The following is a 16,433-nucleotide window of genomic DNA, read 5'->3' as shown; positions in this document are numbered from 1 at the left end:
AATGAAGACCCAAAGCAGCAAAAATAAATAAATTAATTAATAAACTCCTATCCCCAAAAAAATTAAAAAAAAAAAAATCTGTAAAATCCCTGTTATACGTTACCCAGTGTGTGGTACTCAGTGACTTCACAAGCACTTCGGCAAGAGTTTGTTAGGAAGCAGAATTACTAAGTCATTGCGCACCTCCTTTTAAAAAGATATGTATAGAGGCTAAACAATACACTACTACAATAACCAAGACATCACTGAAGAAATCAAAGAGGAAATCAAAAAATACCTAGAAACAATGACAATGAAAACACGACCCAAAACCTATGGGATGCAACAAAAGCAGTTCTAAGAGGGAAGTTTATAGCAATACAAGCCTACCTCAAGAAACAAGAAACATCTCAAGTAAACAACCTAACCTTACACCTAAAGCAATTAGAGAAAGAAGAACAAAAAACCCTCAAAGTTAGCAGAAGGAAAGAAATCATAAAGATCAGATCACAAATAAATGAAAAAGAAATGAAGGAAACAATAGCAAAGATCAATAAAACTAAAAGCTGGTTCTTTGAGAAGATGAACAAAATGGATAAACCATTAGCCAGACTCATCAAGAAAAAGAGGGAGAGGACTCAAATCAATAGAATTAGAAGTGAAAAAGGAGAAGTAACAACTGACACTGCAGAAGTACAAAGGATCATGAGAGATTACTAGAAGCAACTATAAGCCAATAAAATGGAAAACCTGGAAGAAATGGAAAAATCCTTAGAAAAACACAACCTTCCTAGATTGAACCAGGAAGAAACAGAAAAAATAAATAGACCAATCACAAGCACTGAAATTGAAACTGTGAGTAAAAATCTTCCAACAAACAAAAGCCCAGGACCAGATGGCTTCACAGGCAAATTCTATCAAACATTTAGAGAAGAGCTAACACCTATCCTTCTCAAACTCTCCCAAAATATAGCAGAGGGAGGAACACTCTCAAACTCATTCTACGAGGCCACCATCACTCTGATACCAAAAGCAGACAAAGATGTCACAAAAAAAGAAAACTACAGGCCAGTATCACTGATGAACACAGATGCAAAAATCCTCAACAAAATACTAGCAAACAGAATCCAACAGCACATTAAAAGGATCATACACCATGGTCAAGTGGGGTTTACCCCAGGACTGCAAGGATTCTTCAATATATGCAAATCAATCAGTGTGATAAACCGTATTAACAAATTGAAGGATAAAAACCATATGATCATCTCAATAGATGCAGAAAAAGCTTTTGACAAAATTCAACACCCATTTTTGATAAAAACACTCCAGAAAGTAGGCATAGAGGAAACTTATCTCAACAAAATAGAGGCCATAAATGACAAACCCACAGCCAACATTGTTCTCAAAGGTGAAAAACTGAAACCATTTCCATTAAGATCAGGAACACAACAAGGTTGCCCACTCTCGCCACTATTATTCAGCATAGTTTTGGATGTTTTAGCCACAGCAATCAGAGAAGATAAAGAAACAAAAGGAATCCAAATTGGAAAGGAAGAAGTAAAACTGTCACCGTTTGCAGGTGGCACGATACTAAACACAGAGAATCCTAAAGATGCTACCAGAAAACTACTAGAGCTAGCCAATGAAATCGCTTGCATTCCTATACACTACTGATGAAAAATCTGAAAGAGAAATTAAGGAAACACTCCCATTTACCACTGCAACAAAAAGGATAAAATACCTAGGAATAAACCTACCTAAGGATACAAAAGACCTGGTTGCAGAAAACTATAAAAAAACTGGTGAAGGAAATTAAAGATGATACAAACAGATGGAGAGAAATACCATGTTCTTGGATTGGAAGAATCAACATTGTGTAAATGACTATACTACCCAAAGCAATCTACAGATGCAATGCAATCCATATCAAACTACCAATGCCATTTTTCACAGAACTAGAACAAAAAAATTTCACAGTTTGTATGGAAACACAAAAGACCCTGAATAGCCAAAGCAATCTTGAGAAAGAAAAATGGAGCTGGAGGAATCAGGCTCCCAGACTTCAGACTATACTACAAAGCTACAGTAATCAAGACAGTATGGTACTGGCACAAAAACAAAATATAGATCAATGGAACAGGATAGAAAGCCTATAGATAAACCCACGCACATATGGTCACCTTATCTTTGATAAAGGAGGTAAGAATATACAATGGAAAAAAGACAGCCTCTTCAATAAGTGGTGCTGGGAAAATTGGACAGCTACAGGTAAAAGAATGAAATTAGAACACACCCTAACACTGTATACAAAAATAAATTCAAAATGGATTAAAGACCTAAATGTAAGGCCAGACACGATAAAGCTCTTAGAGGAAAACATAGGCAGAACACTCTATGGCATAAATCACAGCAAGATCCATTTTGACCCAACTCCTAGAGAAATGGAAATAAAAACAAAAATAAATAAATGGGACTTAATTAAACTTAAAAACTTTTGCACAGCAAAGGAAACCATAAACAAGACAAAAAGAAAACCCTTAGAATGGGAGAAAATATTTGCAAATGAAGCAACTGACAAAGGATTAATCTCCCAAATATACAAGCAGCTCATGTAGCTCAATATCAAAAAAACCACCCAATCCAAAAATGGGCAGAAGAGCTAAATAGACATTTCTCCAAAGAAGGTATACAGATGGCCAACAAACACATGAAAGGATGCTCAACATCACTAATGATTAGAGAAATACAAATCAAAACTACAATGAGGTATCACCTCACACCAGTCAGAATGGCCATCATCAAAAAATCTACAAACAATAAATGCTGGAGAAGGTGTGGAGAAAAGGGAACCCTTTGGTACTGTTGATGGGAATGTAAATTGATACAGCCACTATGGAGAACAGTATGGAAGTTCCTTAAAAAAACTAAAAATAGAACTACCATATGACCCAGCAATCCCACTACTGGGCATATACCCTGAGGAAACCATAATTCAAAGAGAGTCATGGACCACAATGCTCACTGCAGCACTATTTACAATAGCCAGGTCTTGGAAGCAACCTAAGGGTCCACTGACAGATGAATGGATAAAGAAGATCTGGCACATATACACAATGGAATATTACTCTGCCATAAAAAGAAACCAAACTGAGTTATTTGTAGTGAGGTGGATGGACCTAGAGTCTGTCATACAGAGTGAAGTAAGTCAGAAAGAGAAAAACAAATACCGTAATGCTAACACAGATATATGGAATCTAAAAAGAAAAAGAAAAAAAAAAAGGTTCTGAAGAACCTAGGGGCAGGACAGGAATAAAGACACAGACATAGAGAATGGACTTGAGGACAAGGGGAAGGGGAAGGGTAAGCTGGGACGAAGTGAGAAAGTGGCATTGACATATATACACTACCAAATGTAAAATACATAGCTAGTGGGAAGCAGCCGCATAGCACAGGGAGATCAGCTTGGTGCTTTGTGACCACCTAGAGGGGTGAAATAGGGATTGGATGATGGGGGAGAGACACTAGATGGGGGGGATATAGGGATATATGTATATGTATAGCTGACTCACTTTGTTATACAGCAGAAACTAAGACACTATTGTAAAGCAATCATACTCCAGTAAAGATGTTAAAAAAAAAATGTATGTTTTGATCAGTATTAACTAAAAACCACAGAGCAACACAGTAGCACCAGCCACAAGTGGGGATTTAAATTCAAATTTAATAAAATTAAAAATTCAATCCCTCAGTCACACTGGTCAGATTTCAAGTGCTGCCATTATCAGACAGTGCAGTTGCAGAAGATTTCTATCAACATAGGAAGTTCAACTGAATAGCCTGGTATAGAGAACACCACTGTATCCATCATCCAGTTTTAGCAAATGTTAATAGTTTTGCTTTTGAAGCACCTAAAGCCCCCCAGCTACTCCTCCCTGACCCTCGAGCCTCTGACAACACTCTCCTAAATTTGGTACTTCATTACCATGAATATTTTTGAATTTATTATTGTCAATACATATAGTTCTGTTTCACTCACTGTAGCTCCTCTGCAGTATTTCATTTATGTTATCAGGTGTTTGCAAGTTTTGAACACTACAAACAATCCTACAATGAACACTGCTTCAAACGTGCTCTTGTGAATCTATGGAAAAGTCTTTCCTAGGACTCAAACCAGGAAATGGAATTGCTCAGAGGTAGAGTATTTACTTCTGTAGGTAATATGAGGAATGTGAGAGGCCAAACTCCTCACAAAAGTGGTTCTACCAGTTTATACTGTCACCACCAGTATATGAGAGTTCTCTTTTTCTGTATTCTCACCTGATATATGAGATCTCATAATTTTTGCCAATCTGACGAGTACAGAATATTTCAGTTATCTTAATTAGCACTATCCCGAAGAATCATCAGGTTGAGCATCCTTTAAAAAATGCTTGGTGGGGGAAATTCCCCAGCAGTCCAGCGGTTAGGACTCCACGCTTTCACTGCCAGTCGCCTGGGGTGAGGGCCCGGGGTCAATCCCTGGTCAGTGAACTAGGATCCCACAAGCCTCACAGCACAGCCAAAATGAAACAAAAAACTTGTTTTTTTTAAAAAATAATGCTTACCAGTCATTCAGGGTTTTTTTTTTAAATTGTTTTTCTATTACTTTGCCCATTATTCTAGCAATACTTTGCTTTTGTGACTGATTATAAGGATTCTTTATAAATTAAAAATGCTGGGACTTCCCTGGTGGCGCAGTGGTTAAGAATCCGCCCGCCAATGCACTGGCCATGGGTTCGAGCCCTGGTCCGGGAAGATCCCACATGCCGCGCAGCAACTAAGCCCGTGCGCCACAACTACTGAGCCTGCGCTCTAGAGCCCGCATGCCACAACTGCTGAAGTCTGCACGCCTAGAGCCTGTGCTCCGCAACAAGAGAAGCCACTGAAATGAGAAGCCCCCGCTCACTGCAACTAGAGAAAGCCTGCGCACAGCAACGAAGACCCAACGCAGACAAAAATAAATAAATAAAAAAATAAATAAATTTATTTAAAAAATAAATCAAAATGCTAACCCTGTCTTCCTGTCTGCGTCTTGTTTTCACTTGCTGTAACAGTGAAAATTTTCATTTTCATGAAATTCACTCATTTTAATGTAGTCAAACTTATTAATCTTTTCATCCATGGTTTATACATTTTATGCTTAAGAAATTCCTTTCTCAAGTTCATAGTAATATTACCCTTTAATTTCTCTTTGAAGATTTTTAAATGGAGCTTTTCACATCTAGGTCTTATTAATCCAAGTGGAATTCTTCTTTGTATGTGGGGCAAGATAATCTAATTTTACTTTTTCCATTTGGATGAGCCATGTTCTCACTCTCAGCACAATTTATTTATTACTTCTGTCACACTTCATGTTTGAGTGTGTAGTTTCTGGACTAAGTTCTTTTCCATTTATTTGTTTTCTAGTCCCTGGTTAATAAAACACAATCTTAAGTACTAAAGTTTTATAACTAGTCGATCTGGTAGGATGAGTAACTCCACAATGAACTGCTTCAAAAACCTTCTAGGCTTTTTGCTTTTCCCTTCGATTTCTGGGATCAGTTTCTCAAGTCTCACAAAAAAACTGCTGAGATTCTGATCAGATGAACATAGCAATTAATTTGGAGGCAAAATTAACAACTTTATGACATTGAGTCTTCCTATCTGTGAACATGGTATCTTCCTCCATTTATTAAGCTATATTTAATATCTTTCATTTAGGTAATTTATGCCATTAAAATATTGTACTTCTTTTAGATTAATTCCTGGGTTTCACTGTAGTTTTACTGCCATTGTAAGTAGTATCCCTATATCACATTTTGTAGTCCTTTGTTACTAGTATGCAGATATAGTATTTATCTTGTATACTGATTTCTGACCCAGAAAATTTGTTCCACTTTCCTAACAGTTCTAATATTAGAGTCTTGAATTTTCTATGTAGTCAGTCATAACATCTGCAAATACTGACATTTAGATTTCCTTTCTTTTTAATTTTAAAATCATTTATAGCTTATTCTAGTCTTAATGACCTGCTTAGAATTCTGGTACAACATTGAGAAGTGGTAATAAAGGGCATACACACTTTGTTCTGACTTTCAAGGGAAGACTTTTTAAATTCCCTAATCAAATATAATACTTAACTATAGGTTTTGGTAGATATCTTCTGTTGAGACAAGGAATTTCTTTTCTACCCTTATCTTGTTAAGGTTTTTTAAAATCATTAATAAGTACTGACTTTTATCAAATGCTTTTCCTGCATCCGTTGAGGTGGCTTTTCTACTCTTAAATTAATAAATTACATTGATATTTTCTAATATGAAACCATTCCTGCAATACTTGGTATTGACAGACATACTCTTTTTCCTATCTTGCTTTATTCCATTTTACAATATTAGATTTATAAGCTCTGTGACTACATTTGTGTCAGTATTGCTTCTCAATTTGAAATCCACTCTTCTTTGCCCTGCTTTGTGATACCAAAGCTGAACACTGTAGACATTTCTCCTTTGTTGGCTGTCTTGATGTTAAGTTTCATCAATAGAGGACACTTGGAAGGACACCTCAACATCAGAGCAAGAGGAAAGCTCTTTCTTCCCTTCTTCAATGTAGTGTTTTCCATGCAGTAGCCAACAACAGATCAGCATGGGGGACCTCGTAATGTTTACCTAAGTGACCTTCACAGTTCCACTTTGGCCCACATCCTCTGACATGTTTCTTCACTACTGGCAAACTGCATATTCCTGGGACAACCAGGTCCTCTTCCTCAGATATCTGGCCCTCAGCTTTGGGTGCATATGGGGAAGCTTCCTTTAAATTTCTAAATTCCTTCCTCCTCCTCTGTCAGATTAATGATAACAGTTACTTTTTGCACTTGTCTTTTCTATCCTCTTTAGAGTTGGCAGTTTCTTTCTTAAAAGACTAAATATACTAAATATTTTAGGCTTGCAGGCCATATAGTCTCTGTCACCCATGACTCGACTCTACTGTTGTCACTTGAGAGCAGCTGTGGAGAGTACATTAACAAATAGTTATGGCTGTTCTACAATAAAGTTTTATTTACAAACAAGAAGCAGCTAGCCTGGCGGCCATACTTTGCTGAATTCCTTCAACAGTCTATTGTTGCTGAGGGTAATGATGGCAGGTAAGAATTAATTATAATAATTCACTATCTGTCAATTGAAAATTTGATATGAATACCACAGCAATGTAGTAGATCAGTAGAATAATAGTGATATGCAAGAAGTGATTTTTTTTTTCTTATTAGAAATAGAAAGTGAAGCAGGTAGTAATTTTGCACATTACAGTATTTGGGTTTAATGTGAAAATTTACCAATTTAGAACAAGTTGAACACATATATTCAACATGAAAGGTACTTTCGATTGTATTAGTACATAAGACATTTCAAATTTCTCAGCTTGTTTATTATTTTGCTTTATTTTTCATGTTCAACCTGGTTTGAAGGATAGTTATTCTGCTTTAATTACATATGATCAGCAGTTACACTTGCATGGTACCCAAGTGCTCAAAAGCTTTATGCGCTATGGGATTTTTCTATATTTCTTAATGAAACTAGTATCTTAAGACTCATTAGCATAATCATGACACTTTGCTGTAACGTATAATCTTCTGCATGTCTCTTGGTACATATGTACATACATTTCTTTGCATATATACCTAGTAGAATTGCTGGGTGTTTGGATATATATGTTCAAATTAGGTAGAAAATGACAATGAGTTTACCAAAGGAGTTGTAACAATTTAAAACCCCACCAGCAGCTCCTCATCCTACCCAATATTAGATATCATCATCCTTTTTAATTTTAGTCATTCTGGTAGGTGTATACTGGTACCTCACTGTGCCTTTAATTTGCAATTCCCTAATTACAAATGAAGTTTTTAAAACACTTTTTAATATGCTTATTGACCATTTAGGTACACTGTCCTTTTTGAAGTGCTTCTTCAAGTCTGTTGTTCATTTTATTACTGTGTCTTTTTCTTACTGGTTTGTAGGCGTTCATTATATATGTTAAATATAAGCCATTTGTGAGTAATATATATATAGCAATATCTTCTTCCACTATCTGGCTTGATTTTTTTCATTCTCTTACTAGTATTTTTTGATAAATAAAATTTTAATCTAGTTTGGTTTATTAATCTTTTCTTTTATTGCTAATGCTTGCTGAGGCCCGTTTGAGAATCTTTCCTTGTCCCCAGGCCATGAAGATATTCTCCATTATCTTCCAGAAGCTTTACTGTTTTGTTCCTTATATTAACATCTAGAATTCATCAGAAATTGGTTTTTGTGTATGGAGTGAATAGGGGATCAAGTTCATTTTTTTCCCCATATGGATAACTGACCATTTAATGAAAAGACCTTTCTCTGTGGCAACCTCTGAAACAAGCTGTGTTCACATATAGAGTTTTCATATCCAGTAGATCAAGTCCTCCTACTTTGTTCCTCTTCTACAAGGGAACCTCAGCTATTCTTGGCCCTTTTCACTTCTAAGTAAATTGTGGAATTTACACATACATTTACACTTTCACATTCAAAAGAAAAATACTTCGAAGGGGGGAATTTCATTAAATATATATATCAATATAGGGGTAAAGATATCCTTGCAACAGTAATATTTCTAACGCATTAACATAAAAGTCTACATTTATTTCAGTTTTCTTTAATATTTCTCAGTGTTTTAGAATTTTCTAAGTAGAGATCATACACATCTTTCACCACATTTATTCTAAGGTATTTGATATTTTATGATGCTACTGTAAAAGGTATTTTTTTAAAAATCCATATTCTACTTATTGCTGGTATGAGAAATACAATTTTTTTAAGATTGATCTTACACCCACCAATCTTACTAAACTCACTTACTAACTCTAACATTTTATATATAGATTTCTTTGAATTTTCTATCTATACAATCATATCATCTGAAAAAAGTTTTATTTCCTTTCTAGTGTTACATATTTTAGTTCTTTTTCTTTCCATAATACACTGAATAGACCACTGATCACATGTTCAATAGAGCATTGATAGCAGATATCCTTGACTTGTTCATGATCTCAGAATGAAGACTTTTAACATTTTATCATTAGATATGAGGCTTAACACAGTTGTTTATTTCTTTTTTTGGTAGATACCCTTCATCAGATTAAGAATTTTCCTCCTGATTCATTAAGTTTTGTTTTTTGTTTGTTTGCTTATTTGTTTTGTTTTTTTTGTGGTACGCGGGCCTCTCACTGTTGTGGCCTCTCCCATTGCGGAGCACAGGATCCGGGCGCGCAGGCTCAGTGGCCATGGTTCACGGGCCCAGCCGCTCCGCAGCATGTGGGATCTTCCCGGACCGGGGCACGAACCCGTGTCCCCTGTATCGGCAGGCAGACTCTCAACCACTGCGCCACCAGAGAAGCCCCTGCTTATTTGTTTTTAAAAAATAGAGAGACTGAATTTTACACAATAATTTCTTGGTATCTATTTAGATTTATCATTTGACAGTTCTCCTTTATTCTGTTAAAAGGATGAATTACATTCACTGTTTTCCAAATGTTAAGCCAACCTTTCATTCCTGAATAAATCCACCTTGATTATGACATGTTATCATTTCACATATTGCTGCTTCAGTTTGTTTATATTTTGCTTCTACTTTCCTGTCTATTTGCATAAATGACACGTGCCTGCAATTTTCCTTATTCAAATTTTGTTAAATTTTGTATCAAGATTATGTTGGCCTCCTAAAATAAGTTGGAAAGATTTCCCTTTTTCCTACCATCTAGATAAGCTTCTATAAGACTGGTGTTATTTCTTCCTTCAATTTTCAGAAGAATTCATAGGTAAAAAATCATCTGTGCCTACAATTTTCTATTTAGGATGATTTTACATTACAAAGCCAAGTTCTTTAATATAAACAATTATTTTGATTTTCTGTTCCTTCTGTGAGCTTTGCTTAAGTTTTTTCTAGAGTAGGAGGGGATGTGTCCATTTCATGTAACATTTAAATTTTATGGTATAAAATTACTTGTATCAATAGTATCCTCTGAGGATTTTTAAATATCTGTGGAACCTTTCCTGATCTCCTCTTATGCACTTGCACTCTCAATAATAAATGTTTGTAGTTTTTTTTCTTGATCATCTTTCTAGGGATTTATCAATCTTACTAGCTTTCATATATTTTGCTTGTAACAGAAAAGCAGAAAGATATAAAATCAAAGATCTAAGCTGCTACCTAAAGAATTGAAAAATACAAAGAACAAGTAAAGATTAAGCAGAAGAAAGGAAATAAAAAGCAGACATTAATGACATTTTTAAAAATTGAGAAAATTCAATGGAATCAAAAGCTGGTCCTTTGAAAAGATTTTAACGGAGGGAAGGAAGAAAGGGAGAAGGGAGGGAGGGAGGGAGAAGGAGAGGGAAAAGAGAAAGGAGAAGACAAGAGAAGACAAGAGAAGGGAAGAGAAGAGAAGAAAAACCTCTAGCCAGATAGATGAAGAATAAGAGAGAAAAGACACACATTCCAATACCAAGATTGAGAGAGGTTAACACCTCTATGGTCATTACAGATATTAAAAGGTAGTAAGTTTAGGGGCTTCCCTGGTGGCGCAGTGGTTGGGAGTCCGCCTGCCGATGCAGGGGACGCGGGTTCGTGCCCCGGTCCGGGAGGATCCCGCATGCCGCGGAGCGGCTGGGCCCGTGGGCCATGGCCGCTGGGCCTGCGCGTCCGGAGCCTGTGCTCCGCAATGGGAGAGGCCGTGACAGTGAGAGGCCCACGTACCGCAAAAAAAAAAAAAAAAAGGTAATAAGTTTAAAAAAAAGGTAATAAGAATGTATTATGAACAACTAATGACAATGAATGCAATACCTTAGAAGTGTACAAATACCTTTAAATACACAAAGTACCAAAGCTCAAAACTTGACCAAATTGTATATGAAAAAATATATAAAAGAATACTGCATCATGGCCAAGCACAGTTTATCCCATGAATGCAAGGTTGATTTAATATTCAAAAATTTATCAGTATATAATTCACTACATTTACAGACTGGAAAAAAATCCACGTGATTCAGAATATATAAAGAAGCCTTACAAGTCAATAGTAAGACAGAAATCCAATTTTTAAAAAAGGAGGTATGGGGGGCTTCCCTGGTGGCGCAGTGGTTGAGAGTCTGCCTGCCAATGCAGGGAACACGGGTTCGAGCCCTAGTCTGGGAGGATCCCACATGCCCCAGAGCGGCTGGGCCCGTGAGCCACAATTACTGAGCCTGCGCGTCTGGAGCCTGTGCTCCGCAGCAAGAGAGGCCACAATAGTGAGAGGCCTGCGCACCGCGATGAAGAGTGGTCCCCGCTTGCCACAGCTAAAGCCCTCGCACAGAAACGAAGACCCAACACAGCCATAAATAGATAAATAAATAAAGTTTTTTTTTTTTTTTTTAAAAAGGAGGTATGGCTAAACAAGGCAACATGAGGGACATCCCCGTGGTGATGGAAATGCTCTGAATCATGACTATTTCAAAGTCCATGTCTTGGTTGTGGTACTATACTACTGTTTTTCAATTATAGCTGTCACCGAGTGAAAACAGGTAAAAGGTACATGGGATCTCTCTGAATTTTTCTTACAACTACAATTATTTCAAAATATGAAGTATAATTTAAAACAATGGGGAAAAACTTCACAAAAGCAAATATATAAGCACATGAAAAGTACATGAAAAATGCTCAGTATCACTGGGTATTAAGAAATGATAATTCTAACCAGAATAAGATACCAGAATATATTTCACAGACAGCTAGGTCCACAGTGGATGTTTCCATGTAGAGAACTTTGTAAACACAGTTGACTCACTCATTTGTACTATTACACATAAAAAGGAAAAGGATAAAAGTAAACAGATCAACAAGAAAGTTAGACTCTAGAGAAAAAGAACAATTTGTTTAAACACCTGAATGTCATCTAGAATATCCTGAAATCCTTATGGAATGGACTTGAATGTTGACTGAATCTAATGCCTTCCCTATCTTACCATCCCTGTTTCGGCCGTCAGTAAAATTTAATTTTAATGCAAAATCCTGTGCTAACGTAAAATTGTTTTAATTACCAAATGTAATGAAGATACAAAAAAGTATACAAAATAATATAATAAAAAGTATATCCACTGTTAAATTATGTCAAATCTTAATATTTTGGTCAGATATGGTTCAAAGTTTTGTGTGGTTACTTCTTTTACTTTTGTTTCTGCTGCTGTTGAAATGAAAAGAATATTACAGACCTAGGGGAAGCCCCACTGTGCACCCTTCCCCATTTTCATTCCCCTTTCTTGCTCTGATATAGCCAGTACCCTCACTGTTTTACTTTGCATGTTCCACACACTTTCAATATTATAAACAGCGCTTTAGATGACCACTAATAAGCATGTCCTCTCTGCAAATGTGCAAGAGTCTTCCTAGATAACCTTGGAGTGAAATGCTGACTTGTGGGGTATACACAGCTTCAATTTTACCTGTATCCCTTAAAACTAAACACACACCTGTCTTATGACCCAGCAATTCTACTCTTAGGTATATGCCCAAAAGGATGAGTGCACATGTCCACCAAAATACACGTTCAAAAATGTGCACAGCTGCTTTAGCAAAAATAGCCCCAAAGTGGGGAAAAAAAGCCAAATATCCACCAAGAAGGGAATGAATAAATATACTGTGGAATATTCATACAATGGAATAGTACACAGCAATAATAACGAACAAACTAATGAGACAGTAACATGGATGAATTTTAGCAACACTGTTTTCAGTGAAAGAAGCCAAAATAAAAGAGAACACCCTAATTTCATTTCCTAATGCCCAGTAATAGTAAGCATTTTTCATGTACTTTGCATGTGCTTACATATCTTCTTTTGAAAAGTATTTTTCCAAATTTCTCCCCAATGTTTTAAATTATACTTTTTATTTTGAAATAATTGTAGTTTTAAGAAAAATGCAGAGATATCCCATGTATCCTTTACCCATTTTCCCCCAGTGACAACTATAATTCAAGGAGAAGCAAAAACTAATCTATTAGGAGGGAATTCAAAATGTAGTTTGGTGTGGGATATTGACCAGAATAGGGCAAAAGGGAGTCTTCTACTATGCTAGAAATGTTCAATAACTTGATCTGGGTGGTAATAATACAGGTATATATACATACATAGAAACTCGTAAGGTGTACTTTTAAAATTTGTGTACTTTGTTTTATACTTCAATTCTAAAATGTTTTTAAAAATCATACTGGTTTTTCAACTTCTTATCAAAAGAAAGGTAAATGCTAGTTTAAAACAAAAACTAAGTCAGTGCAAATATTTTCTCTCGTGGTACTTTACTAAACCAAAGAATCAAAAAATGTGTATGTTTTATCCTCTTTCTACAGTGTCAAGATCCCTTAAACCTTAGTTGAAATGATGGTCACACTACGTAGGAGGCAAAAATAGTTTCAAGAGGAACAACAGAGAAGAGTAAAGACGACATGAAAGCTCTGCTGAAGAGGAAGAAGGTGCCTGTACCCGGAGAAGCGTGAGACCCCTGTGGCCCCATATTCTCCCAGTCGACCCCCACACTAGACTGGAAGAATCCCTTCTCAGAAACTGATCAATTACCCCAAAAGAAAAGGCCTGCAGCGAGTAGGACGCCCAGAGAAATAGAATAGGTAGAGCTCATCACGCTGAAGAAGCCCTGCCCACACACAGAACTTGCAAGACCAACGTTTCAGTGCATGTGCCCCTCGGCAGAAACGGATAAGCAAGCATCACCACACATTTCAGGAAAGCCTCCAACGAGGACTAAGACAGGAGCCAAAGACGAAAATGAGACGGAGAAAATATGCAATATGTTTTAATAGCTTTAGAGGGGGTTCTCAGTTCTGCTAAAGTTGGGAGTTGCATTAGTGACGGGTATATGAATATAAAACAGGGCAATACAGAAAAATTAAAACATGTACAAGAAAGGAAATACAATTATCATACACTCCATCTGAGGGTAGAATAATAGTTAACAAAATCATAATAATGTAAAAGCTGAGTTAACTAAAAATGATAATAAGATGGAAGAAGGAAAAAGCGTCTGTGCTGGAAAGGGGTCTAGGAACCCAGAGGGAGCACTCAAGATGTGCAGGAGGGAGAGCAGTTAATCTCTAAATCTGAAAAATCAAGAAATAACAATATAAGCATGTTATTCAGAAACATGGAAAGAGCTGACAGCATTTGTCTTTGGAGAGTGGTAATCAGGTATGGGGTAGACATGGGGTCTGCTAGCTTGCATTAAAACCTAGTACTTCTGTGTAAGTTTTAAAACTATGTACATGTATTCCTTTGACACAAAGAAAATACCAAAGAGGAAGATAAAATCAGTTTGGGAATGGAACTCACAAGCAGGACTAAAATGTAAAGAGTTAAATTATACCACACACTATTTCACATTGTTTTACAAGACAATCTCCAGTGCTCTTCTTCGCCCCTATTCTTTCACTCATTCTATATAAAAGGAGCAAACCTGTTTGATAATTTCTGCCACAACTAAAAAGTGGAAATGGAGAGGAAAAATGATCTCACTGCAGCAAAAACATTTCTATCAATTACTAAAGAAACTATTTTGACAGAGTTTTGAATAGTAGCTAATAGTCATTCAAAAAAAAAAAAACAGCATCACTTCGTAAATCTAAAGAAAGGCACACCATCTCTAAGTCAGGCACTTGCAGAAATATCTACCAGAAGGAAAAGAAGGAGGTAGGGTACTAAGGGTAGTAAATTTTATGGAGTGACATGTCTGTTCTGCAACTCTGATTAAAGTGAAGGTAACTTACCACTTCGTGAATGGATCTATTGAAGCCATCATCTTCTGTAAGGATCAACAATACTATAAGGGCCATATAGACATGGTGTGAATTTCTTTCTTCCACATGATACAGAATCTCGAGAATTGGTAAAACCTAGTGAATAAAAATTTTAATTTACTATTACAATTACTTTATTATAAAACCAATGTTTTAATAAACCTCTATACTTTTATCATGTACCCTTTGCTTTAATTTCACAAACCAGCCTGTGACTGAAAGTACTTTCCATTTGTATAACTGAAGTACCACCAGAGAAAAGCATCCTCTTCTGCAAAGGTCTGCCGCCATGTAAAGGCTGGGTTTACAGAGACCATTTAGGCTCATGGTCCACACCTGACACTCAATAGAGGCGATTCGGCCTCCAGCCTAGCAGGAACTTACACAATAAGGTATTCTTACAAACAATGCAATATATCAAGCATTACCTTCTTAACAGCAAAGATTGTAGGATAAAAGAATTGTTAACAACAAAATCAGATCAGCATAGTGAATTTCCTACCAGTAACATATTTTCTAATCACAGACTCAACAAATTATAGAAGAAAAAGGAAAGGGAAGGACATCAGTTAAAACATTATAAAAGTAATCTATGCAAGACATTAAAAACAAAAACAAATATACAAGCCCCGCCTCACCCCATCCCAGCCCCCAAAAAAATCCCCAAACAAAACCTTTTAACTTTTCACTGGTGTTGTCATCATATACAGACAACTGTTCCCCTGCATGATCTTTTGTACCAACATCCTTACCATGGAACTTTCTAGAGCTGATGATGTCATGGGCTTTCTGCTTATTCCCATCATTTTCCTTAGGCTACATCATGCTCAGAATTGTCTCTGCTTATATTCACTCACCCATTAGTAAATAAGCCTTTTCTTTACAAGCTTTTACTCACATGAGCAGTACACTGTCACACCCAATTTTGCTATTTAAGCCAATGTTTTCCACATATAGCTGGTGCGCAGATGGGTTCGTTCATCACATTTTTTTGTCCTTAGTGTCACTCTGACATAGAATATGCTCTTCAAATAAATTCTAATATTCCATGTTTACTCATTATTTCATGTTTAATGCTGAAAAAAAGTGGCCACCAAATCCCTGGTGAATCCTGCTATCACTCTATAAAAATTGGTGCAGAGGGGACATTCCTGTTGCCACCAGCAAGCTGCCAGCTATTTCAGAGATGTTCACAATTTTATTAATGCATGAACAGTCCAACGTTATCTATAATTATGTATTTCAAACATGACATCAGCACCTTAGTGAGGCAGCTTACTTTTCATAGAAACATTTTTGTTTACATGTTATAATGGAAATCAATAATTGCCCATAGGAGTTGTTGTCTATGAGCAAAAACTTGGAACCAATTTCACTCACATAGTAAAGGGTAATGTACATTTATATGATATCTGGCAACGGTACCTTAAAATGACTATAACACTCCAGGAACTGAGTTCAGACAAGCCTTAGTGTCAAAGCCTGTTGAAGGGATAGGACACTTGGGAAACTGAGTTGAAAAATCACCCTTCCTTTTAGCCATACTCATCAGGAATATGCGACAACTGTGACCAGC

At 36.4% G+C, this 16,433-nt stretch overlaps 1 protein-coding gene across 1 annotated transcript in view; it reads right to left on the bottom strand.

Annotated features, from left to right (window-relative positions):
• Positions 1 to 16,433, bottom strand: part of DYM (dymeclin) — a 392,339-nt gene that overhangs the window by 228,880 nt on the left and 147,026 nt on the right. Inside the window, exon 11 of the mRNA XM_007465597.1 lies at positions 14,828 to 14,953. Coding sequence (XP_007465659.1) covers positions 14,828 to 14,953 — 126 coding nt within the window. The remainder of the gene's footprint in view (positions 1 to 14,827; positions 14,954 to 16,433) is intronic.

This window comes from Lipotes vexillifer, unplaced genomic scaffold, assembly GCF_000442215.2.
Source record: "Lipotes vexillifer unplaced genomic scaffold, Lipotes_vexillifer_v1.1 scaffold36, whole genome shotgun sequence".
NCBI classification, from domain to species: Eukaryota; Metazoa; Chordata; class Mammalia; order Artiodactyla; family Lipotidae; genus Lipotes; species Lipotes vexillifer.
This window is presented reverse-complemented; position numbering and strand designations above follow the sequence as displayed.